Here is a 26,505-nt window from a genome sequence, read left to right on the forward strand (position 1 = left end):
TTCGGGTGACGTGCCATTATACAACAGGGACATCTGTGAGAAATTTTTTGACATGGCAGTATTTCTTAACATGATTTGCCCTGAGCTGGAGTCAAATTTATTGTAATCCTGCACAGCTAGTAAATCTGCCATCAACCCGTCAGTTATATGACTAAAGCTACCTTTCCCCAGATGTCTGTCAGTAAATCCTTTATTGTATTTATTGATTGAGCCTCAGATTATTTCAACCCTGGCCTTCAGTTTCTGATGAAAGAATAGAGAGAGTTTTTCTCTTCCACCAAAAAAAAAAAAAAAAAAAAAAAAAAGATGAAAAAATCTACATACTGTTCATGTGAGTTGTCCTTGATGTAATTAACCTTTTTTAATTCTCATGTGAATAAAGTTTAGCAAAACCTGGATGTTTGTCATGTACTTTTAATAAAATACTTCTATTAAAAGAAGTAATAGATTTCAGTGGGAAATGTTGAACTTAAAAATATAATATGTTCCACTTAATGTATGTTCAGAACACAGCATAAAAGTGAGAGAAGGAAAGAATGCACTTGCTGTTCTGAGGGGATATATATTCTAAAAGGAAGTGAAAGTGGTGTTAAAATAGACTGGACTGTTGCTTATTTTCAATTAACTATAAACTAATGTCTGTCAAGACTGGGTTACAGTAATCAAGGAAAAGTATCAAGGAAAAAAGGCTGCACCAATAAAATATATATATATTTTTTAAAAATATATATTTATAGGCCCAACTTTCAGAGCAGTTGCTCAAAACAATAACATTTTCAGAGTAATGTACATTTCCCACAGCTATGTTGTTTTCCAGCAAGATTTTGTGACTCTTCATACAATACTACCTTGTATGCTCAAGACTGGTATTGTAGTATTTTGAACAGATTCCAAATTTTAGCTTATTTTCCAGTGAAGTACAATTCATGAAATGAGGTGATTTTTTTTTTCAATGACAGGCAGTGGAATTCATGTGCAAATAATGTTTACACATTATATTCTTGGCTCGTGTGTAGAAAGTGTTGCTTTCAATGCATAAGACTTTGATACTGTAGTAATTTTATTCAGAATAATATGGTAGAACATGCAAGGTTATGTGAAATATTAGGAACATATAACATAAAGCTAGTCCTTTTATCTGTTTAGGGAAAGGTTTAGGGGACAATAAGCTATTATCTTACAGGATCTGTCTTCTTTCTATGGTTTGACAAGAATCATAAGGTTGGAAAAGACCTCCAAGATCATATGGTCTAACCATCCCCCTACCACCAATATTACCCACTACACCATGTCCTTGGTGTACATCCAACCTTTCCTTAAACACCCCCAGGGACGGTGAGTCCACCACCTCGCTGGGCAACCCATTCCAGTGCATAACTACTCTTTCTGAGAAGAAAATTCTCCTAATTTACAACCTGAACCTCCCCTATAAATGCTTTAAGAATCTGTTCAGTATGAAAAGCCTTAGCGTACATTCTGACATCACTTCTTCCTTTCAAGTTATGCCATCATAGATAATTTATTGATAAGGGTACTTGTAAAGGCACAGAAATAACTACCTACACTTATCTATGTATACCTCCATTTTTAGTTAATTCAGCTATACTATTCCTGATTATGAAGTGGCTGTACTTGTTAGGGCAGAAGTTAAACAATTAAGTAATAAACAAAGGGAGATGCAAGGAAGAAATCAGGAGTAGAAGTGTAATTTTGAAATTTATCATGAAGACTAGATACTGTCTTCATGCTGAAGATTTAAATGGAAAGGTCAATACTTCAGTATTCTCTTTGACTCACCAGATGTACTATTAAATGTCAGCGCTTTACTAAGGTGCATGTGAATTTTGTCTCCAAGAGTTTGTTCTCTTAGTCTTTGTCTGCTCCTGTTGTTGCGAAGTTGCAGAAGACAGGCAGTCATGTTAAGGTTTCCAATAGTATATTTCAGGAATTTTGGAGAGGGAGAGTGTCATGGGAAAGTTGATGGGGTAGAAGCTGTCTTACCTGTCTGCGCAATGAATCAGTTGTTTCCGATTGCTGTATGATTTTGATTTTTTTTGTAAAATATGTCAATAATGTTTTGCCATATTCTTTATGCAACCGTTAATAGTAAATTTAATTAACCCTTGCCTCACTTTAAATGTTTATATGTCCATTGTTAAATTCCATATAGGAGATTAAAATGTTTATATTTTATGCAAAAGCATCTGCATCTTTAGAGAAAAGCAAAATTATACTGGATTCATGTATCTAAAATGCAGGCTTTTTCATCAGGATGAGTCAAGCTGTGAGGGTAAACTAAGCAGTGTCATTATGGGATTACTTTGCTGTATTTACATGGAGTGTCTTCAGTGCCAACATCCCTGTCCATATTGTGTCTGCAGAACACAGCATGGAACAGCCCCGTGTAGGAATGGGATCTGTCATTTCTTGGAGCTGCCTGTAGATCTCATTGGCTTTAGAAGTAGCTAAAGTAATATAAACAAAATTATCGCCTTCTAGAGGTCATATGAAATGAATCCCATCATGAAGTTTAATTTTGGTTGTTTTTGTTCTCAGCAGTTACACATAACTGATTTTTTAAAATCGATTTTTCCTTAGTAAATGAAGTAGAAAGTAATTCTATAGAAACACGTAAGACAAATTGTGTATCCATTAGACTTGAAATCTGTAATATAGGTTTTGTGCGATTGTAAGAACCTTATCAGGGACGATGCTTCTCAACATCATGACACTGAGCTTAACCATGGAAAGGGTACCTGCCTTCTGCTGCTACTCACTATTGCTACTTAATTGACTGACCCATCAACTGCTGTTCTTCAATTGCTCTGTCCCCTGCAGCTCTCTATTGATTTTCTGGCAAAAAAAGTTCATGGAGACAGTTGTGCTTGAAGCTAGGGTGTTTTTCATTGGACTTTGCTTTCTGTTAGTTTAAAGAGATGAGTCTGTGGTCTTCTCTCACAATGGGTATATAGTGTAGAACTATATTAAACAATTATGGTAGCCTGGAACACTCATTGAACTTGAAATACAATAAATGTTTATCATACCAACAATTAGAAGCTGCACACCACTAGCTAAAGGCTAAATAACAAATATGTAAAAAAAAAAAAAAAAAAAAAAAGTATTGGGGAATTTCACTTTTTTTTTTTTTTTTTCCCTCTTACATTTTATCCTGAAAAGAAACCCCAAATCTCAAAACATAGGTTGGGAAAGTAGCTTCAGTGGAGAGTGAACTGCTGAATGAATTAAGGTAAAAAAGTACATGCCAATTTCATATGAAAAATGTTAGACATCTTTGTTTTTTCAATTACAGATTTTAGCCCACAGATTTTATAACCAAGAAGGAAGCAATATTTATCTATTTATAAACAGTGAGGTATTAAAAAACAAGAGAAGTATATATACTGTAAGTCCAGAAGGAGATTTTCATTCATTTCTAAATTTCTTAGCAGAGGAAGCTCTGTATAGTATTTCCCATCCTTTTGTCAGAATGGGAATTTTTTCAGGGTGAAAAAAAAAAAACATTTCAAACATTTCATTTTTCATTTCATTAGTGAATTAATTCACATCCCTTCAGCTCTACATGCAATGGAAAAGTGTGTGTCTAACTTCTGCCCTGTAGTTTTCTCTACTTTCTCATGCCTAGCCAAACTGCTTGTCTAAATCAAGAAGGCTAGATTCATCCAGCTTGAACACATAAACAAATTTGCTTCTCATCAATCCAGGTATCCACTTTTTCTGACTTTTTAGCGTTCTTCCAGCTCTCTACAGAGCTGTGGAAAACCACAGTCTGCTGTGTCACCAACACTCTTTTCCAGCCAGGACTAGAACACATGGTCTCCCAAACCAGTGCTACAGCTTTTCTCTTGGTATAAAATCACTTGTACATCTAGGCCTTTAGATCAATATAGAGTGTGAGCAGGGGCAGTAAAGTTACTGATAGAGGGCAACCCAGATTAAATTAAATCAGGACACATTCAATTAGGTTTAGCAGAGACATTAAAGGGAAGTGCAGCATGAAAAAGGGCAGCAGAATGGTGACAGCATCACATTACTGCTGACATCTGATGTGAGCAATGAGTGTTGCTCATTTCTGCCTCTGGAAATATTATTTATTGACACCTGTGCTGGGTTTTTGGTGTGTATATGGATGCTGAGGTAGAATAATTGCATATAAAAACAGATATTAATTTAATGTTAGTACAGTAGCTGTATGTAAAACATTTGGTTGTTTCAAAGCCACAAGTTTATGAAGCCTATCGAACAATTTTGTCTCTTTCAAGCATAAAGCCCTGAAGAATATAATAGAATTACTTTATCTGAAACTGTAAAACTAATGCTGTATGTAATATTTTAAAATAAATGAACAGAACAGAGTAAAGCAATTTAACTGTCTGTCTGAATAGAGGATGGAGTCTAGCTAAGAGTTTTTCCTTGATAAGAGAGCATATGACAAAACTGCCCTGTTGCCACTGTGATTCTAGCCATATTTCTTGTCCTTCACACCCAGTTAGGATTGTGCACTGGCTACTGTGATTTCTTATTTGATTAAAAAACCAAAAAATCAATTGTCATACTTTTTTATTTTTATTTTTAACGTATTAGGTTGGAAGGAGAGAATTAAAATGCTAACAGCAGTTCTTATTTCAGCTTTAGAAATGGAATAGTGTATTTTGGTGTTGTGCTGTCCAGGTGGGATGTCAAAGAGAGGTCAAAGTGTGAGAACTCAGAGGCTGGGGCAAGGACAGCTTGGTGGGGAAGGCAGAAGCCACGCGAAGCAAAGCCTGACTGGGCCCCACTGGCTGCTTCCCACCGGCAGGCAGGTGCCAGCTGCTCCAGGCCAGCAGGGTTCATCACATGTAATGGTTACTGGGGGAGACAAATGGTGTCACTCCCAACATCCCCCTTTGTCCTCCTCGGCTCTGGCTGTTACCGCTGAGCATGACGCCAGGCAGTGTGGGACATCCTTTTGGGCAGCCTGGGCCAGCTGTCCTGGCTGTATCCCCTCCAGCTCTTGGGGCAGCACGAGGAGCGGGGCAGGCCTCGCCTCTGGGCCAGCACTGCTCTGCCACAGCTGAACATCCGAGTGCTGTCACCACTATTTTCATCCAAAGTCCAAAACACAGCATTGTGTGAGCCTCTGTGAACAAAACTAACTCTGTCCCAGTCAGCACCATGACACTTAAATCATCTTAGAAGAAACATTGAGGTCACAGGTTTTCTGTTCCTTTATGTAAAACTTTGCTCACTAATCTCAAATGAGAATCAGAAAATTTCTGTTGTTTCAAAACGGTTTTGATTTACTACTTTTTTTTTTTTTTTTTTTTTAATAAAAATATCCTAATATACCGCTATTTATTCTTATTCACAACTATTGGTGGTCTGTCCACCTAATTTTTCCTAGTTTATGTTTATATTTTCTGTGAATATTACAAATTGTGAAATATAAACTACACTTTTCAAGATTTTAAATTCATCTTCTACCTCACCTGTTGCATTTTCAGTCACAATGAGCATAACCCCAGCTAGAAACTGTTATTTTTTGAAGGATTACTGGATCTTTTCTCTATGTTTTGTGTTTTTTTTTTTTTTTTGTTTTGTTTTGTTTTTTAAAGACTGAATCACTTTACCATTGACTGTGTTAACTAGTAATATATAAGGTGGCGAATAATTTCATTGTAACTATACAGACCGATAGCCCCCAGCACTGTATGAGCCTTCTCCAAGGACAGGTGGCTCTGGGAAAAGCTCTCCCTTGAAGATTTCAAGGTTTGTTATCTAAACAAATACATTATGCTGTGATGCTTTTAGAGCCTGAGTGTGTGTGGATATTCAGTGGAATTAAAAAGTAGGCTGATTTTTTTTTTTTTGGACTCCCTGCCTGGGTCTGACCACCAGAGACAGGAGTGCTGCCAGTTCATTCTGCCTGGACATACTGGCAGCATATTCCCTTTTGGCTCCTCAACACCCTTACTGCTCCCCAGGCTGTACCTTGCTGCTCCCTAGGTAAACAAATATTACCGTCAGTGGCACGCTTTGATGGGTGAGCTAGCCATGGCCTAGGATCCTGGTGCTACGATAAATACGTTCATAGAGTTCAGTATCAATGAATTTCAGGCCCATCTGTTTTTCTCTGGAGTATATTTCTGTATATGTTGAAGGTAGGAATCAAAATCCAAAAGAATTAGGATGACAAAAATTAATCCTCTTTCATCCTCTCTGCTGCTGGGAGAGTTCTGATCCTTCCCTCCAGTTGCTGCATAAGCTACTGCTGTCAGCTGGAAAATGAGATAAGATCTATATTTTTTATATTAGCACTGTATACAGAACAGTCAACTCTTGGACTATTCCTAGGACTCTCCTGAGCCTCTTGTTGCCCTGCCGGGATTACATACTCTTGCTTTTTAAGCAACTTCTTGGAAAACAATTAATGCAGAACAGAAATAAGCTACTTCTGTGAACTCTACAAGCAGTAGAGCATGAGCTTTTAAGGAAGCAAAGACTTTAGATTTTGGTTTTAGAATTTTTATTCTGCAAATAGTGATGCTCAAAGGTGTTTTGTGCAGGGTAATTTATAAGCAACTCCTCAAGAGATGAAACTTTGGGGTTAAGCATGGGTAAGATTCTTCATTGTCTACTGTATTTTTGGTTGGAGCTGTGCTGCCCTGCTGAAAAGAACACTGGCTCCTTTGGTGCCTGAATGGCTGCACAACATGTGAAAATCGGTTGGATGGTTTTTGTTTTTTGTTTTTTAAATTATTAGTTCAACTGAAAAAAAAAAAAAGGTTTCTGATGTCTGAAGTGTATGCTGCTCACAGCTGGAAAGCAATTCAGTCTGATAAGTGTAAGTGTGAAATGAATAGGAGAAGATTAATGAATATAATGGAAAAGTTTTGGAGTAGGGTTGGGTTTAAATTTGTTCTGGGTACAAAATATGCAATTATAAGAACTATAATCTGTTTTGCTATAATTACATTCTAAAAATTAGAGGATGATTAGTACTAAGGAGCATCCCCTTGTATTCATTTCATAGTGCATGCTTTTTACAACATCGTGAAGTCATTACGCTCAGGGAGGTACTACATTTAAAACATACAAAACTTTCATATTTTAACCTCCATGTGTTTTTTCACAAGCTGAAAACAAGTACATCTTTCCTGTTTTTAAAACCCCAAATGAGACATGCATTATGTGTTTTCTCTTAAGCATCCCCTTCTTTTGTGGTCTGTATTTACAACTGTGTACTGGCTCTAAGGTAAGGAATTGTCGAACCTCTGTAACTTGGCTATGGCCCCTGGGAGTCCTGCTCACCCAGTAAAAGTACCTTTAAGCTATATTCTTTGTAATCTGCAGGAGAAAAGCTCATTGAAAGTTCATTCTTGATTGAACTTGAAAATGGAAATACTCTAGTCTCAGTCTGAATTTGCACACTCAGTTGGCCAATTATAAAAGAGAAAATTATCAATCACAGCTTAGTTTTAACTTTTTGTTTGTTTGTTTGTTTTATCAATCATAATGTACCGATCATAATTGAAGACTTACAAGCAGACCTAGACAGTTTAGACCCAGGCCCCCCAAAACTACTAGATGCTTCATTGCTAATGGTATCAGTGGCAACTCCTTTTGAAAATGTTCCAATCTGGGTGCTATGACATAAAAGACTATAAGGTCTAAATCCATATAGAAATTAAATTGCACAGTCAAACTAATATGTTGTTCAAATGTATTAGTTCGAATTAGGCTACATGGTATTAATATATTGTGATTACTACAAAGGAGTTAATAAAGGTGATAATAGAGTAATTTTTATTAATAGAGTAAACAAGGTAAGCAGACTAGTTAAAATATCAAATCACTTGAGGAAAAAAATGCATTTACTTGTTGCTGATCAGATCCAACCCACGTATTAGAAGAATATTTTTTGAATGCAGAAATTCTGCATATGCTTAATTTACTACACTGCTTGATAGTTTAGAAATTTATGTACCTTCAACATTTGTCAGTACTGTTGTAAATAATTCATTTTTATGGCCTTCACTTTTTTCATTTTCTGTTTGTGTGTGTGTGTGTGTTTTAGTTAAAACACAGCTGGAATTTATGCTGTGCTCTGTTACTATTTCTCGGCATGTCTGACAGCTGAGCTATTTGCTTGACTGTAAGATTTAGAAGTCTGAGGGAGAAAGAGGACAGTTCATCTCTCCACCCCGAATTAAAGTCTTTCCGACATTTTGATGTAGTACTTTACACCTTGCTGAGTGAGTGTCGAGTGGAGGCACTGACATCTGACATGATAAAGGCTAAAATATTCATACATATTATAAATACAGAACATAAGAAATAGTGCTCTCTACCCACATTCATTGTTAGGAGTTTGTTCATTGCCAATACATTAATCATGTCTTTGGTATCCCTCTCTGTACCTTCATTCACATTCCTAGAACCACACAGACATGCAACTTTTAACCAAGTTTTCATCTTTCATTGTTTTGAGTGCTGGTTGTATAGGAAAAAGAAGGCAGAAAAATCTCCATTTAAATTTCCAATATTCATCCTTTATAAAATCTTCTTCAAAAATAACCTTTTAAAGAAGAAGGAAGTGAATCCAAAATCAAGTTTATATATTCCTCATTGTAATAAAGAAATTATTAAAATTGTTTTTCTGTCTTACTTTCTGTACTTCACTAAATCAGAAACTATTGTCTCTTCTCAAAATCTCTCTAAATAATTTAAAGTCTCACATTTTCAGTGATTAGATGGAGCCATTCAGCATGTCATTGGCATAACTACTACATAAAAAGGGAATATAAAGAGGAATTGTATCGATCTGAAGAGGGCCTACTTTCTTTACTTTCTTCCAAAAGTTAACTGCTGCGTGCAGGAAAAAATATTGCTTCTGTTCTGTTCTGGTTCTTTTTTTTTTTTTTTTTTTTTTCCCTCTATGTGCCTTTTAGTTTATCTTATGAAAAAAGAGATAGCATTTGTTCAGTACCTTTCTTTACTTTTGAACAGGTATTGGGCAAGTCAACATACAGTGCCAACTTTGCTAAAGCTATAATTTTTGCTACCTCTTGTCCTACTCTTCCAATATAAATCTTCTTTTGTGAATATTTCTTCAGTGTGATACCAGTCCTTGCTCTGGCATTTCTTGTACTGCTGTTGAAATGCTGTACTATTTGGGTGTCCTTGGGGGAAGGAGCTGGGGTAAAGTGGATGAGATGGAAAGGAATTTTTCACAAGTGAGGAATTTCCTCACTCATGAATATGTGCTTTTAGCTTAATGCAATGAACAGGCAAAGCTTGTGATCTACAAGGACAAAATACATTCATTTGAAAGAAATATTAAAATATCTAAAGAAAATACCAATGGTTAATTAATTCATTAATTAATTTGGGAAGTTTTGCGTCTTAGCCAAACCTGTGATGGAAAAGAGACAGACAGATAATTATTTTTTGATATGTAGGGTCAGCAATATTGCCTTCGATAAAACTGATATTTTTTTTTTCATTCATGTTTTGTGAATTCAGTTATCTGATGGGTTTGTGCAAATGTCAGGTTCAGAATGAATTATATGAATTATATGACTTAGATATACCATAGAATTGCATGTATTTCTCATCTACTGCTTAAATCATTGCCCAAAATCTTTTTCTTTCATTTATAAGAATAGATTATAAAATATTATTCTTTGTCATAGTATAACCAAATAAACAGTTATAAAAGGGAAACATAGGAAGATGAATTCAAACCAAATTCCAAGGAAAATGAGAACATAATTTCCACCAGGAATGTTTTCTTTTTGTTCTTGTGGTAGTTTGTTGTTTGTTTGTTTGTTTTAATTATTATTTTAAATGCTCTTGTTTTAATCTCCAGTAATTTAACACTTTGTATTCTAATTATGCAATAAATAATTGACTCTCCTAGATCAAGCTTTTCACCAGTGTAAATAAATTGTACTTTATCTTGGATTAAATTTTGATTAAGTATCAGTAAAAAAGGAAGAAGCTCAGATAGCCATTTCAAATTCCATCTCTTTCAGCTTTGCAAAGATTAAATTGTGGAAGAGAAATATGATTATCCATAGGATTATCCTAACCCCATTAAGGTTAGAGTTGTTTTGTTTTGTCTTGTTTTTATTGTTTGCTGTTGTTATGACATGGATTTCCGTCTCACCAAGTACAAAAACTTTTAAAATATTAGGGAGTTTCTGATGCTTTGTGACTAGCTCTGGAAAAGGAATTGGAATGGTAGCAAATGCTATACTGCAATGAGGAGATAGGGGGAAAAAAAAATATATATATATATATATAGGTGCATATATAAATGCAGAATTTTTAAACCATTCTGAAGTTGACACTATAAAAACTGTTTTTAAAAATTACTTCTTGACTGCTGATATTTAAGGACCATGAAGTATTTATTTTTAGTATATGTGATTTTGCCATGTAATTCTGTAGTGCTCTTTATCCTGTGTCAAATTAGCTTTCCCATAGAATTTTAAATTCTAGTTTGTAGAGCTCTCTGTTTAAAAGTTAAATCAATGCCTGAGAATTAAAACACCGTTATAATATAGAACATTTCCTGTGTTCCTCTTTAAGTACTTAAATTTCTAGCTGTGTTTATGAGATGTCTTCTGGAGTAATTGCAATCACTCAGTTTGTTGTAAGAGACAGCCGTACTGTCTCTTATGGAAAGAAGTACTTTTCATAAGAAAGGGCTGAAGTTCTAGAGTGCAAGTGTGATACAATCTTAACATTTTATAGATTACATCTTTCATTGTAAAGTGATTACCTTTCTATAATCTGACTTTACTATTGTGGTAATGCTTGTGGTACATGAGTTGAAAATATTATTTTCTAAAACCAGATTGTATTATTTCTACCAGTGAAGTAGCTATTGAATACTGTAAATTTGCTAAGTTTGACAACTACTCAAATGGCAAGGATAAAAAACCTAAGGGTGAGAAGTGCAGCTTCTTTGTGATTTTTCAATGAAGCCATTCATTGAAAGCCTGCTCTTCCAATGAAGCCATTGCATGTTCTCTCTTATAAAGCCACTCCAAAAACATTTGTCTTGATTGGTGAATTTGAGATATAGGTTTGTGATAATCAATAAATGTAATATTAAGGAAAACACTGAAAGTGGCTTAGCCAGAACATCATTTTGAAAGCCATAGCAGTTTTAGATATTAACAAATATTTTAGAGGTTTTGCTTTATTTTTTTCTGCATTGTTTTAAACATCAAGAAATGGTGGTGATTGTTGCTTTTTCTACATTTGTTTGTCTTGGTCAGTACAAGAAAACTTTTTTTTTTCACTTTTTAGATTTTTTTTTTTTTTTTTAATTTAGTTCTTTTTAACATTAATTTCGTTCTTATAGGCTGAAAGTTATTGATAGAGTTTGCACTTTCTTTATCAGTTCAGGATTCTTCCATTTCTTGTTTCTATGAAATCACACATTATTTCACAGGATGCGTGGGACATCGCATATGATATTTGAAGTTCTGTACTGTTAAAAAAAAAAGTTACAAGGCCAAAGCCTGTGAATATGAAACAGTGTGTTATACCCAAGAACTTGTGTACAGTCAAAATGAGGTGACCTCCATGACACCATTTCCCTCATTCTTGATTTTAAAGTTGGAGCAAAGACAGACAGATAAGGGACTGGATGCTCAAATACATTTAGACACCTGCTACGTTGCTACATTTTTTAGTTACCTGCTTTCTGGGTTGAACTTCGAGCCTGAAACTCCAAGTCAAGAGATAACCATTATCAGAAAATAAATTAAGGCCAGATGCAGAGTACGGCTAATGTCCCAGTCAATGCCTTATTAGTTTTAAATAGACACAAATGTTTAGCTGTTAATATTACTATAATACAATTAAGAGAGTTGACATGGGCATTTACATTTATTTCTAGATAGAACTTGTTGCTTTAATGTTAATGAAAAGAGTTTCATGATTAATGCTATTGTGCTCTTTTCTTCATGCACTGCCTATCCTTTTGTCATATTACTGTATTCAGTAGAACCAGGAGTGACCCTGCATAACGCTTTTATCTTTTGTTCTTTTCCAAGTATTATTTTTTTTGTAAATTTCTGACAACTTTATGTATCTTTGGAGAGACCTTTTTTCTTAATTATTGCAGCCTTCATAATTCAGTTCTTGTATTTGTGGATGATAGGATTGGAAGGATAGTCTGGTTCAATGACTGTGTTCCAAAAGCTTCAGAGTTATTTATGATTTCCTTCAGCATACTCATTAGACGACTCCTCCACCTCTCTCTGCTTCTTTTGTGAACGCTTTCCAAGATGGTGACCCTTTTGCCTTTCCTTCAGCAAAACACCCCAATTAGCCTTACTAATGCTTGCATTTATTTAGGCACATTTTTCTTTTATTCTTCTAGGGCTATTTCTTCATGTTCTGACAGTGACTACTTTTCATTATTTTCAATAGCTCTCTGTATGCATTTATAAAGTATTACTGTTCTCTTTCATCAGTATTTTTTTTTTCTTCATTAACTCTCCACATATATTTATAAAAAGTTACTAGACTATTTCAACTGTATTTTTTTTCTTTTACTGTGTATTAACTCATTTTTCTTACTTGTTTGTTTATGCACTATGCCTCCTAATATATATATATATATATTTACTTTGTGCTCTTGCAATATAGACTACTTCTTTTCTCTTCTGCATCCTTGTTTTGACTATTCTGACCATACAGATTAACAGTGTATTTACAGTATTCTGTCTACCTCAGAAAGAGAAATAATTGCCCTGCTAGTGCTGCTGTGTATATATAATCTCTAGCCTATAATAATGTAATTCTGTGCATGTTTGATGTGATATAGTTTTTCCTTGTATCTTTTCCTGCAGTGCTGTTCCTTCAGTATTTTCTATGGTTTATATTTGTCCCTTACATCTTTTCCTCTCCAAGTGTATCTTTTGATAAAGTCTCAGTCAAGTGATTTTCACATTTATCCAGTAATACTATATCTTCATCCAACATGCTAGCCACTTTGTATCTTCGACTAAAAATAATGCTTAGTGTGTTTTCAACTGCTAATTTTAGAAAACATCATGATTTACCTTATCCTTGCTTACCTCACCTCTTTTCTTTTTGACAGAGCACTGGCTAAAACATGGTTTTTCACCTTTGTATTAATGATGTGCATTTTTCAGATGTTCTTTTGTACTTTTCTCGAAATTCACAAACTCTATATTTGTATGACACTGCTTGCCTACTGGGCTACAGTATATTACCATAGTAATACTTGCTAGTTTCTGTGGTTATGTTTTTGATTATACAAGTGGTTCTTAGGGTATGTATTTACACACGTTTTTGTCTGTTATAATATTTTCCTCTTAACAGAAATGCATACTGTAGAGTGGAAAGGAAGCAATGCAGAGGTTACCGTAGTGAAGTGCTGGGGTGAGTGTGTCAGGGCACATCTCATGTGGCGATGGTCCTTTTGTGGGCTGAACATTTAAACAAGAGCTCTTGATTCCACTATCCTTTTACACTTGACATTGAGCCTTGACATTGAGTGTTACCTTCAGTGTTCTTTTCTCTTCAGCTGCTCTGTGAATTTGGGTTGGATGCATGGAAGTGTTGCCACCTGTTTCATGTTACTCAATTTACTCTTAAGCATCTTTAATTCCAGTGTAAAAGAATTTGAGTCTGTGGAAGAGTATCATGTGGGCTACCCTGCTAGTGACTGGTGATGTACTTCACTTGTAAATACAGTAAAAACAGAGACAGTTGTTTAACTTATAAAGGGGAAAATGGATGTCTGTTAACTAAGGATATCCATGTGGCTATTTAACTTCTGCTGCTATAGTATCTCACTGAGCAAGAATCACAGGAGGAAGTACTATACAAGTACATGTATTTAGTTCTTGATCTTTTTTTCAGACCTAAGATGACAAGCACAGAGATGCTACAGTTGTTTCAGCAACTGGGAAGAGCCCAGTACATGTAATTTGAAATCAGATATGTAGCAAGTGGCTACTTGGGATATAGAAAACTCTGAATATGGTATAGAAGTATGCTAATAACAGGACCACTGTTATTGTGAAACACCATAATGAGGTATGCAGAGGAGCCAATTTCTTTACTTTTGTTGTAATAGATATTTTTTTTTTTTCTGGACCTTTAATTGACAGTTATGGTATTGCAAAATGAAATACAACTTTGAGAAGAAATGGTAAGTTACTGAAATACTTTACAATAATTATTTTATTAATAAAAACATTATGGTATTATACTGCATTGTCAGTGCATAATTGCTTTCTAGTTTATCATTTTATTGATGGGAACCTTTCTTAATGTATTTTTTTCTTCTTTTAGAGCTTAAGAAGGGATCGGCTCTCCTTCAATGGTTATATCTCACATATTTAAAGGATATCTCACATACTATACAAGACAAAGTAAATATCTTAAAAATAGATCTTTATGTAAATATCCATAGTATTTATTTTAATGGGCTTCTGGTTGCATTTTATTTCCATATTTCCAGTTTGCTAAATATAAGGAATATAGATGAGGGATCCCTATATTCATGCTTCTCATGGAGTTTATGTCAAGGATTTGGTTATTCCTGATATTTCCAATAGAATAATATATGAAGGAGCATTTAGTCTTCAGAAAGTAATGAATTATATTACTACTTAATTTAATGTGACTTACATTACAGCAGAGCAATAAATCATATGCATCCTTATATTGGCTTTGAAACATTTTTATGGCCAAGATCAGGATGTAAATTGAAAAACTGACATACCATTTTACAAATAATGATACAGCTGCAGCAGGAATAGAGATGGCCAAGGATAAAGAAGCTGTCTCATTTTCTGAGGTAATTGCACCTGTGTTCCTTGCATGTTTTTGACATTACAGGAGGCAGGCCTCAGAAAGCGACTTCAGTTTATTGCTAGTGGTTCTACTTTGTCTGGAACAAGGAAACTGTAATCCTGTAGTTATACCTTTTAAGAAGTAAGTTTTATGATAAAAATATTTATTTAAATAAATTATGTATTTGTAGTTTATTAGGAAACTAGTGGGCAAGAAATATTTGGGGCCTAATTATGCAACTTATTTTTGCTGATCATTTTGGTGCCTGTGACTACCTGTTAAGGTAGTTTCTTTCTCTTGCTCAGTTCTTCACTCACTTTCTCTCTTTTCTCTACCCCTTTGAGGTTAAGTGATTGATATTGGGGTTGTTACATGGCATCATCTGCACATTTATATATTCTGATCAAGAGCAACCATAGTTTTTGCTTTAAGAAACGTGTAACTTTTTTTTTTCTTTTTTTTCCAGTTTTGGAGAATAGCCTTACCTGTCTTTAACTCTGTGGCTATAATAGCTGTACTAGCTATGTATCAGTCAAATGAGTATTAGAGAATATTTATTTAGTTCTTTATCCTTTCTTTTTCCTAACAAAACTTAAAGCTTTTGTCACCAAACATGATATATGAGATTATTCTGGAGTTATGCACCATTTAAGAAGTACCAATAATGCAGATATCTTGTAAGAGATATCAATGGTAATTATTGTGTTTAACAAGATATCCATATAAAGGTAATGTCTGTAAAATTTGATTTGCCTTGGAGAATAGTTTGAATGCAGATGAGCAACACAACAAACTTGCACTTGAAATATATAATTGGAGTTGCCCTATACTCAAACTTGGAGTAGATAGCAATATGACATGACTGTTAGTATCTCATTTAGCAGACTAAATTACCTGACTAATCTCCCTAGGATCTCTTCAGACTCTGTGAGAGAACATGGCTTCTCCAGAGAGTAATTCTTAGTGGAAACCCAATTTAAGGCTCCGAATGGTCCTCTGGAGAAGCTTACTGTTCTCCTTTGAATAAGCCAGGAGGTTGGTTAATAATGGCAAAGTGGAAGATTCTGCAATTTGTGGCTAAATCACCCACCTAGGGCTTTTATTTCTGTATTTCCAGACTTCTAGTTAAGGAACAGCAGAAAAAATCTTTCCCAGTGTTAAAACAGCTTTTACCAAGATGTAAGATATTAAAACTGGCCGTACATCAGGAAATCACATGGGAAAAGTAGATTGAAAGGGGCTGTTTGAAACAGCTCATCAATCTACACGTTTCTGGGTTTTGCTGAGGTCCAGTATCTTATGAAGCCTCATAAGATCCCCCTAAGTTGTCTCTCAAAGAGAGTCTTTATGAGAGATGCAGAGGTAACAACACAGTCACAGATACTCATTCCAGGAGGTGAGTGCCTTTCCTGAAACCCCATCAATAGCAAGGGGAGCTCTGCTCAGGAATTTCACGGCTATTGCCTTGTAACTAGCACAAGCTGTAGTGCTGGTGTGGGGACTTTGTTCTTTGCTTTAAAATTGAGTGATGGTTACGTTAATTGAAATTAAATATTTTCTGAACATGTTTAAATTGATCTCACAGGTCATTTTCTGCTTGGTAGATGTTTATTTGTTGCACATATATATACAACTGCATGAGTTCATTGAGCAAACCTCTGAAGTGAGTTCAATTTCCAGGCTAAGAAAAGCTTTTGAACAGTACTGAGCTTCCAAGCAGGAGTGCCTTGAGAATGAACTGGTTTACAGCCTCGTAGAGCTTCCTAAAATAGACTGAATTTGAGCTAGCTCAACCTTCTGCTCATACTGCTTCCTAAATTGGAGTAATTGCATTAGAACCGCAAAGAGACTTATTATCCCTTTAGTTCTTCCATCTAATGAATTCTGGCTTAATTGTATCTACCTGATTTAAAAAAAAAAAAAAAAAAAAAAAAAAAAGAATGAAACCAAACAAACCACAACAAAAAACAAACAACACAGACACCTCTCTTCCCTTGCCCCCTCAAAAAAAAAAAAAAAAAAAAAGTTTTGTTTAGTTTTGGAGGGGGGCTATGGAGGGGTGTTTGTTCGGAGGGAGAATAACGTTATCAAAAATTTAAAATACCACCTAGGTTTTCCTAACTGCTGTATGTCTAAACTGGAGTCAGAATATACGACAGCCAGATTAACCAGGCATATATGTCCTACCTTTAGTTTCGCTGGCCTAGATCATCAGTGATTTCATGGGTGCACAGATTTCTGCATGGATGATGTTATCTTTACTAGACCTTGCATATTAATATGTATGTGTTCACTGCTACTGCTGTTCATAGTCATATCAGTCATGTATCAGTGAAATTAGTTAGATAAAACCTCCACTGATGAATTATTGGTGTGCTGATTTGTTGTAGCAATTTCTAACAGATGTTTAATGTGTTAATAACATGTCCTATTCATTCTCTGAAAAAAGAGAAGCTCTCTGAATAACATTTGTTTAGGTTTGCATAACACAACAGAGCAAAGATACTCAAGTTAGCTCATCCTGGTAGAGCAGTATTTTCAGATGGCACAAGATAATTGCATACAGCTGCATGTTAGTACTGAACAGTACTCCACCTGGGTTTTTATTACTCTGCTTCTTGGTGTCAATAATCAAACAAAGCAGAAATGAATAAATAAATTTTCCTTATTTTATATCTACATCTTAATGCATATTTACTTACACATCCTGTTAAGTACATGAGCCTAAAGTTGAAGTATTAGGGGCAATGAAACAAGAAAATATTTAATAATAATATATTTAGTGCTATGCTTCATTGTTTTATGAGAAAATACTTTTCTTAATGCAGGTGGTTCATTTTGACTTGATTATTTTGGTGTGCCTTTTCACAAATAGTCAGCTCTGTTTGATATTGCAGAAAATTTTATCTTCTTAATTAATCAAATAGCACAGGTTTCCTGTTCTCTAACAGGTATAATTGAAGTTGCTAAGTTCTGGTTTCCTATAACGATGCTTTAATTTAAAGTCCTAACATGACCAGTGCCAGTAAAATGTTCTAGTATATTATCTGGCAGTAAATAAAACCTGCCAAAAAAATCAATAAATAGAACAGTGCTTAACAAAAGACATATGCCTCATAAATAATATGTCATGACAACTAGCAGCCATAGAAACATATCTGAAGGAAAAAGCTGAAAAAAGTAACCAGCCAGAAGGAGCTAATGGGTTATTTTTGCTAGAGATCTGCCATAGACTTTTCCTGTCATAATATTATTGCATTTGTCATAAAGCAAAAGGATTTGTGCTGTGATTTTTCTAGCATACTGTAGAATTTTCAGATAGCAAAGATCAGTTTAGATTAATTTCTGTGAAGAGCAAGTGTGTCACCCTATTGCTAATCCCCTTATTACTCCCCTGTCTCAACCCCAGATCTGACTCACTGTTTTTCAAAAATATATGATGTACTTATCCAAAAGGGACATTTCATTACTTACTAAACATTAGTTCAAATCTTAAAACATAACACTTGGGAAGAAATACATCCATATAGTTTGGAAATGACAAATAGGTTAATGGTTTTGAGTGAAATCTGTATATTTCACTTGAACAGGCAAACTAAATAACTCTTCAATCTCTTGGTACTACAGTTTTGGGGGGATTTTTTATTTTAATTAGCCCAAATGAGTGGGAATAGAGGATTATGATGATGAGAGGAATATAACGAGAGGAATATTTTCCTTAAGGAGATATTACTGTACTAGCATGTAAGAATCCCTTCTCTTCTTCCCCTACTCCAGGGGAAAACCAAACCAAACCAACCTAACAAAAACTGTTTCCCCAAAACAAGTCATAAGGGTGTTATGAAATACTAACACTAAAAGTTTCACAACGAAAGTTAATCAGAGAATTGCATGAAGCCAGATTTCTTGTTAGGGAAAACATGGAATGTGAAGGCCAAAATGTTTTTATATAGAAGATGGTGGAGACATAATTAAGGGTGATGGGTCATAGTGAATGAGGGAATTGTAATGAAGTAAAATAGTAAAGCAAAGCAATTTTGGAATTGCTATGGAAAGCAATTGGAATCTTGACTTGATTAAATATTATAAGTTTAGTTAGCCTGGGAGGGAGCAGACAAAGCAGGAAGAGACAGGTGTATAGCTATAGCAGCTGGAGGAAAAGAAATGGATTATGGCACTAGTAATTGAAAAGAATTTTTGTGCTTTACTTTTCATTCTTGTGTCAGCTTTGTATTTAGTAGGTACATTAAAAGCTAAGTCTTTCCTATGTTCTCTAATGGAATGAAAGAGGAAAAGGAAGCTGTAACTTAAATGCCCAGGAGTTCCTAGAGTATTTCATGGGCTGGTTTATATAAAGTTCACTACTTGTCTGATTTGTTGGCATTTACTCCGTGGGTGGCAGAACAGCTATTGTGATTGTCTTCAATTATTAACATTTAAAAAAAAAAATTACATGACATTTAACTTAAATGTGAGGCTTCGGTAATCTTAACACATTCATAGTTTTCTTTGTTTCATTTGTGATTGTACTGTACAAAGAATTCAATACACCTGTTACCTTTAGTGAATTGAAAGTGTGTTATTATCACATCAGCGTTACAGAGGTTGGTATGTGAAATGGTGGCAAGAGCGTAACGTCACAGCCCCCTGATGCACAAAGTGCAGGAGTCATGCTATTTGCTAATTGCGTAGCTTCTCTTCTGTGATCAGAAATAGGGAATAAGACCAACAGTGACAACATGGAGTTGACTCTTCTGTTACCTAAAGGGGGCCTAGGAGAAAGCTGGGGAGGGACACTTTATCAGGGAGTGTGGTGATAGGACAAGGAGTAATGGTTTTAAACTAACAGAGTTTAAATTTAGATTAGATTAGGTTTAGATTAAATATTAGGAAGAAGTTCTTGACTCAGAGGGTGGTGACGCACTGGAACACCCCAGGGAAGCTGTGGATGCCCCATCCCTGGAGGTGTTCAAGTCCAGGTTGGATGGGGCTTTGGGCAACCTGGTCTGGTGGGAGGTGTTCCTGCCCATGGCAGGGATGGAGCTGGAACTGGATGGGCTTTAAGGTTCCTTCCAATCCAAACCATTCTGTGATTCTTTGACTACCTCTAGTATATTTTCAGGGGAGCAGCAAGTCTATATTTGTGTACACCTTTAGTAACAACACACTGTGTGACAATAGAGAGGCAATGAGTATCATTTCAGTGTTGCTGTATGCTTTGAAGCATATTAGGTTGAATATTAGGGAAAACTTCCTTACTGAAAGGGTTGTTAGGCATTGGAATGGGCTGCCCAGGGAAGTGGTTGAGTCACCATCCCTGGAGGTCTTTAAAAGACATTTAGATGTAGAGCTTAGTGATATGGTTTAGTGGAGGACTGGTTAGTGTTAAGTCAGAGGTTGGATTCAGTAATTTTGGAGGTATCTTCCAACCTAGACAATTCTGTGATTCTGTGATATTGAGGAGAAATATGTATTGAGAAAAAAATGCAGTTTTTGGTCATGTGAGTACTATGAAAAGGTCCATCTCAGCATTCAAGAAATCTAGTCCTCCATCAGCTGAGAAGAAAATGACAAATAGGAATTTGGAAGATTTTTAGTATATTTCTCTTCAGATTCTCCATTGATGAAGAGAAGATGGTTGATAACTGGAAAGCTTTTAGTTACAATATTACTAAGCTGTCTTTTTGCAGTGATGGTAATCTATGGATGGATGTTGCACTTCTCAGGATTTTCAGATGTTATGGTCAGGACAGAGATATTTGTTCTACTCAAATGTCTTGCTTATAGATCAGATGGAAATGCTAATTAGTCTCTATAAAAGGTGTTTCTTTTGGCGAAGGACTGACATTAATTATCTTCATTTTGCTTTGTGCTATGCATGGAGTGTAATTTTACATCTCCTGTGTGCTTATTGGCACCTTCCACTAATGTGGTACAGGCAGCCTTGCACACTTCTCCATGCTGGTATTGGAAATCTGAATTACAATATGCTTTCAGCCAGCAGCATTGCAAAGGTCAATATGAGGAATAGTATTCTCGCTATAATTTGGGCAGCATGAATATTAGTAAAGAAACCAGCTTTAGCACACAACAATACAAAATTACATGTATTATATATATAAGGAGAAATTGAATATCACAAAATCATATTTCAAAACCTCAAACTGCAGAATGGAAGCCTAAAAAGGCATTTATGATGTATCATTTTTAATTCTGATTTGCAGTCTGTTATTATGATATAATCTGTGGATGTCTTTGGGGAACAGCAAACAGTACCTGGTAGCTCTTTGGATTCCCTCCAAACTGCTTTGAAATAGATGTGAATGTAGTAAAGCAGTGTGAAGGGCAGGTAGCTGGTGAGCATATCAGAATCACGAGAAATTCTTATTTTTCAGGTTATTCTGGTTTTGTGTTTTTGTTTTGCTTTGCGTATTCCATTCTGGTAAAGTCTGCTGTTCTGAGAGCTGAGTTTGAAATCAAACAAGAAAGGTTTTTATTTAGATTGCTGTAATGTTGCTTTGCAGCGTGGATGTGCTCACAGCCTTCACTGAGTATTTTCATAGCTGCCTACCAGAAATGTGCAGGCTAGCTGAGCATACCAGGCAGGCTGGAGCCCTGCTCTGAAGAGTCTGTACTGCTTCGAGGCTCTCTGCTGTGTGCCCACTGCCTCTGAAGCATCATGCTGTGCCACAGCATCACACCTAGGGGAGTTTGTCCAGGGGCGAGGCGGTGTAACTGGGGGAGACTGCTGCTGCTGGCTGACTCCTGCAGCTCCAGCAGCTTTCAAAGCTGATAGCTCAACCTCCACTGACAGAAAATCTGCGTAACCTTTTGCAGATTGATGTGAGCCGACTCTGTCGATAGTTTAGGCTGATGCAAATCAGTTTGGTTTTGAATTTGATTTCATACTAAACCATTTTCAGTTAACAAATGAAGTAGAATTATTTGGAGTTTCACTGACTTTTTTTTTTTTTCACTGTAAGAATATAGTTTTCTGGAAATTTTCTTCTAGACAGTCAAAAGATGAAAGATTCAGTAGGTAAATATTTGTAATTTGTGTGTATTTGCATGTAGCATGTACGTTTCCTTACAGACACTTAAATCTCTCCTGTGGTATGTTTGCAGGTAACAATACCAATTTGCAGTAGTCCTTCTTCCTCCAGTGCATGGCTAGCCTGAAGACAGATTTAAGTTATCAATATGAAGTTATTTGTCCCAGGTGTCTACCACAGCCCTCACCTTTCCACTACAGTCTTTTACATGCCTTGTATATATGCAGTTTTCTTCACCTGAGTATCAGACTGCATGCCTACCAGCAATAATACTGTTTTATTTTACTTTATGCCCAAGTCTCCCCTATGAGCCCCCCCATCCTCTTTATCACAGCACCTTGATTTCTCTTACAGTTCATGCTATGGTCATTGCAACTATCTTTCACATCTTCTGCCTTGCCAAGCACCCTTATGCCAAGCTGGCAGTACCTGCACGCTGCATGGCTCACCAAACCAGCAAAGTCAGGGCCGTGCATTGTGCAGGGTGGAAAAAAAAAAATCTTTCACCTTTAATGATTCTGATGATAAGGTGCCTTCCTGCGGAAAACTATATTATGATTTAATTAACCCCACTATTATGAAATGCCTTCCAGTGTCCTATCCAATTTCTTTAAATCATCATCCTTTTACTTTTTTCTATTAATTTTCATGCAGGTTTCTGCTTCACTTAAGATGTTTGTACTTACACCTTTATAAAAGATTTACCTTCTGCCCAGTACATGATTTTTTTCCTTCTGTAGTTTTTTAATTTAAAAATATGAATGTGACAAATATGTAAGAAATGTAATCATATATTATCTATCTATCTATCTAGATATATCATATGAAGTCTGATTTTTCACTGCTCACACTTCACAGATAGTTTGTTAGATTTAATCTCACACCATTTTTATTTTTTTTTTTCGTTTTAATAGTTTACTAATAGAGCTGTACCTAGTGATCTTAATTGCCATTTACTTGCCTAACAGCATTCTGATTTCCAAAGGTGCCTGTTCAGTGATTTGATGTCAGTGACTTTGCTTTTAAGTGCCCAGTATTGGGAGTAAGGTTCTTATAATCAAATCCCTGCACCTTGTGGTTTGTAACATTTCTAACTTCCAGCCTGCATGATTAGATTGTATCTACCATGTAATGCAAATCAAAGATCTATAAAATCCGCAGTGGGAAGGATGTCTAGGAATTTTCAAGCCTATTAGTAGTTTCTCTGTTCTTCAAAAATCACATAAATCATGAGTATGAAAGGAAGAACAGTTAAGCTGATTACTGCCATGTGCATCTGTGAAAATGCTTATTACTTAGAAAAATCTTTTGTCAATTTTTTGTAGTGCAAAAATGCAAACCCGTCTCCAAAAAGGTGATTATTTAATTATATGAAATACTGCAGAATTTACATAGTGAAATATGTCAAGAAAGGGCTTTATGCTTAATTTTGTAGTCAGTCATTTCACAAATTTATGAAGAGCTTTCCCATCAGCAGCATTAGGGGGTTTTTGTTTGTGGTGGTGTTGCTGTTTGTTTGTTTTTGTTTGTTTGTTTGTTTTCTGTTACTTTGTTTTGGTAAGGATATGGAGTTCTAAACATGGCATTCAGGCTGCAGATTTCATGATGTTTAGGTTTACATGTCATATAATAGCAAAATAATTCACACTACAAAACATGGTTTATAAATTTCTCAACACCCCTTTAAGTTACTCACAGAAGGATTTTCTGTGCTGGCTATACAATTTGATTTCTCAGAAAGAAATTTGTTTTCTATTTTTTTTTATTCCAGGACGATTTGTCTATTAATGGTAAGGTCAACTCACTGAGTATAGCAGTCTGTTGGCTGTTGTAATTTCAATGTACTGAACAAAACAGTAGCTTAAATCTTTCTGAAAGTAAAGGAAGTTACATGTGGTAATTGGGACTGTTTCTGTTTCTTCATAATGTACAGTTTACTTCAAAGTAATGGGACAACGGAACTTGGATCCCTATTTGAAGCAAAATAAAAATTAGGGTCTGGCTGCATGAGAATGAGCATATAGTGCTGCTTCTGCAGAGGAAAACAGGAAACCTTGAAAAGCACAGTCATTAGCAAGGTCAAAAGATTAACTTTCCAAAAATAGATAAGTGCTATTTGTTGCGTCTTACTAGGGAATGTGGTAGATAAAAGTGAATCCCAGCTTGTGGATGCAACAGTGCTCTTGTAGGAGTGAAAAGTTTATACATTATCACTCGTAAAACCCACCCACCCATATCAGACTGAAAAGTAGATTACTTCACTTTAATGCAATGGGAGCCTATTTTTTCCTAAAAATCTATGAAGTATATAATGGAGGTCATTAGTAAAGTGATTCTATTACAGCTATGCATGCAGAGGATTAGCACTAAGCATTAGAAGATGCTGGATCAGTACCTTTGCAGTTTGCCCACTGACTCGAGCAGAAATTGCCCTGAACTGTGTCAGAACACATTAGGTTGTTGGGTTATTTATTTATTTATTGTTAAGGTTTTTAAGATTCCACATATAAATCATGCCTGATTATGGTGTGCTATTACATTACTAATTATGCAACATCAAGTCAAAATGAAAGCTAGTAAACCTTATCTGTGACAAAAAAATAAACTTTGTAAAATTGTATTTCTGTTTATTGTACACAAACAGTATAAGACATGATAGACTTAGCTAGTTATTTTCTTCCTTTCTCTCAAGTATTGCAATTTTCTGAAAGACATAACAGGAACATTTATGTCATTTACCAATCTTCAGCAGACTTTTAGGTTAAATGCTTTCTTTGTTTTAGCAATGGAAAAGTAGGCACAATCCCACTTCTTTGGAAGTTAATAGCAAAATTTTAATTCTGGTTAGCTGAAGGAATTCAGTTAATTCAAACAGATTAGTTGATGACATTATTATTAGACTCTCCAAGATCATTATTACAAGTATTGTTTGTCTGTAAATCTCGAAGTGTTTAAAAGTTTACAAAAGGGATGCTGATGCCTAAGTGTGCCCCTGCAGGCATCTAAATCAAGCATTTAAATGTCAATGTATTCATACCTAACCTGTTAAGTGCTGAAGAGAAAACTCCCTTGGACTTTAAGTTTCAAATTCCATAGCTGGATAAGCTGATAATTTGCTGCTTCTCAGCATTTGCATGGGTTACAAAGTCTGACCAGTGAGCTGAGCAGCAAGGCACCTGAAGCATTGGTTTCATTTGTGATAGCAATGTATATGCAACACGGATGTACCTATTACATGGTCATATGCCGAGGATGTCCTTAAGCAAGCTGATGAGAAGATAGCTGCCAGAAAAGACAATATAAATATGTTGCTGAAATATTGTAGAGACTGGGGTCACACCTCCTCCTTTTTCTAAGGGTTTTCCATTCAGCTTTTCATGCTGACTGGTTGGCTAGTGCTTTTGGAGACTGATGAGCTGCTCTCTTCAGCATTAAGTACTTATGCAATATCTTTTAAGCCAGAGAGAAAATCTCTATTACCTAGTGCTTAAGGCAGCCCCTTGGGATGGAGAATCAGGCTTTCAGATTCCATGACAATGAACATTTAAGTATTCTAAATTAAGCATTCATTAGAGCAGGGACTTGAACTCTGCTCTTCCGCCTCCCAGGTGAATATACTAATCATGGAGCTACTTCAGTCCAATACCATCTGAGGATTCCCAGCAGTTTCAGGGAGGTGTACCACGAGGGCTTGGGATGAGTAAAGGATGTCATCCCCAGCTGGCTGAGGCACTTTCTTGAAAGTGGAAAGCATGTATTCAGATGCCCTTTAGCTGAAGAGGCTTCAAACCAGTGCTTTCTGTTATGTCGTATGGATGTTGTTGCCAGTGAGCAGCCAGGTAAAACAGCAACTTCATTAAACATGTTTTGAAAGAATTGATGCTGCTTTGCTTTCAGAAGTAAGCTCAGGCTCCTGTTCCAGAAAGTTTCAGAGTTAGCAGTTGGGATAAATGCCTTCCTCTGACAGAAGTGAGCTGCCTTTGCCTGTGGGAGGGAGAGGACTCAGCTTTCTTGCCTGTCTTTCTTAGGTGCCCTCTGTTCAGTAAGCTGACTGTAGTAAACTCCTTCCCTAGACACCTAGCTCTCCTACTGCATCATGAAAGTGTCATGGTAAGATGTATAGACATACATTTGTAGCTTTGACTAAAGATACAGGCACATTATGCAATAGGTTTGATTTAAAGAATAATTATACATTATTTTATATAAAGCTTTGAAATGCTACGTTAAAAAAGGACCTTTCTCTATAATATTACCTACCGTTAAAACCAGCAAATGAGCTAAGTGAAGAAATGATAATTGCAAGTGATTTGTATGGCATAAGTGTGTGCTGCTTTGTAAAAATAATTGCAGTTCTAGTGCCAAATGCTTTTAAATCTCTAATTGATTTTTAATGTTTTTGACAGGAGGCTCCTTTTGTGAGTTTTAACAATTAATATTGTAATAGAACAATCTAGGGACTTCCATGATTTAGCTGAAACAGTTTCTACTCTAATACATTGTAGGATTTTGCACTGAATTACTGTAAGAAGAACTGATAAAATATCTATCAAGTTTGTTCAGTGTTTCTCAACATAATTTTCAGTTTTAAGTGGTTTAT

The 26,505-nt window shown here is 35.6% G+C and overlaps 1 protein-coding gene across 7 annotated transcripts in view; it reads left to right on the forward strand.

Moving 5' to 3' along the window:
* Positions 1 to 26,505, forward strand: part of GALNTL6 (polypeptide N-acetylgalactosaminyltransferase like 6) — a 528,873-nt gene that overhangs the window by 129,981 nt on the left and 372,387 nt on the right. Inside the window, exons 1-3 of one of the 7 annotated variants that reach the window (XM_084518897.1) lie at positions 13,595 to 13,720; positions 14,166 to 14,206; positions 14,350 to 14,429. The exons of 4 other annotated variants lie outside the window; for them this stretch is intronic. Coding sequence is in view for 1 of the 3 variants with exons in the window: in XM_084518895.1 (XP_084375021.1) it covers positions 14,204 to 14,206 (3 nt within the window). In the remaining 2 variants the exon portion in view is untranslated. Of the gene's footprint in view, positions 1 to 13,593; positions 13,721 to 14,165; positions 14,207 to 14,349; positions 14,430 to 14,967; positions 14,995 to 26,505 lie in introns of those variants that run through there. 2 more of the 7 variants (XM_084518895.1, XM_084518898.1) reach the window with 2 other exon arrangements.

The sequence above is a fragment of the Aythya ferina genome (genome assembly GCF_964211825.1).
Source record: "Aythya ferina genome assembly, chromosome: 4".
NCBI lineage: Eukaryota > Metazoa > Chordata > Aves > Anseriformes > Anatidae > Aythya > Aythya ferina.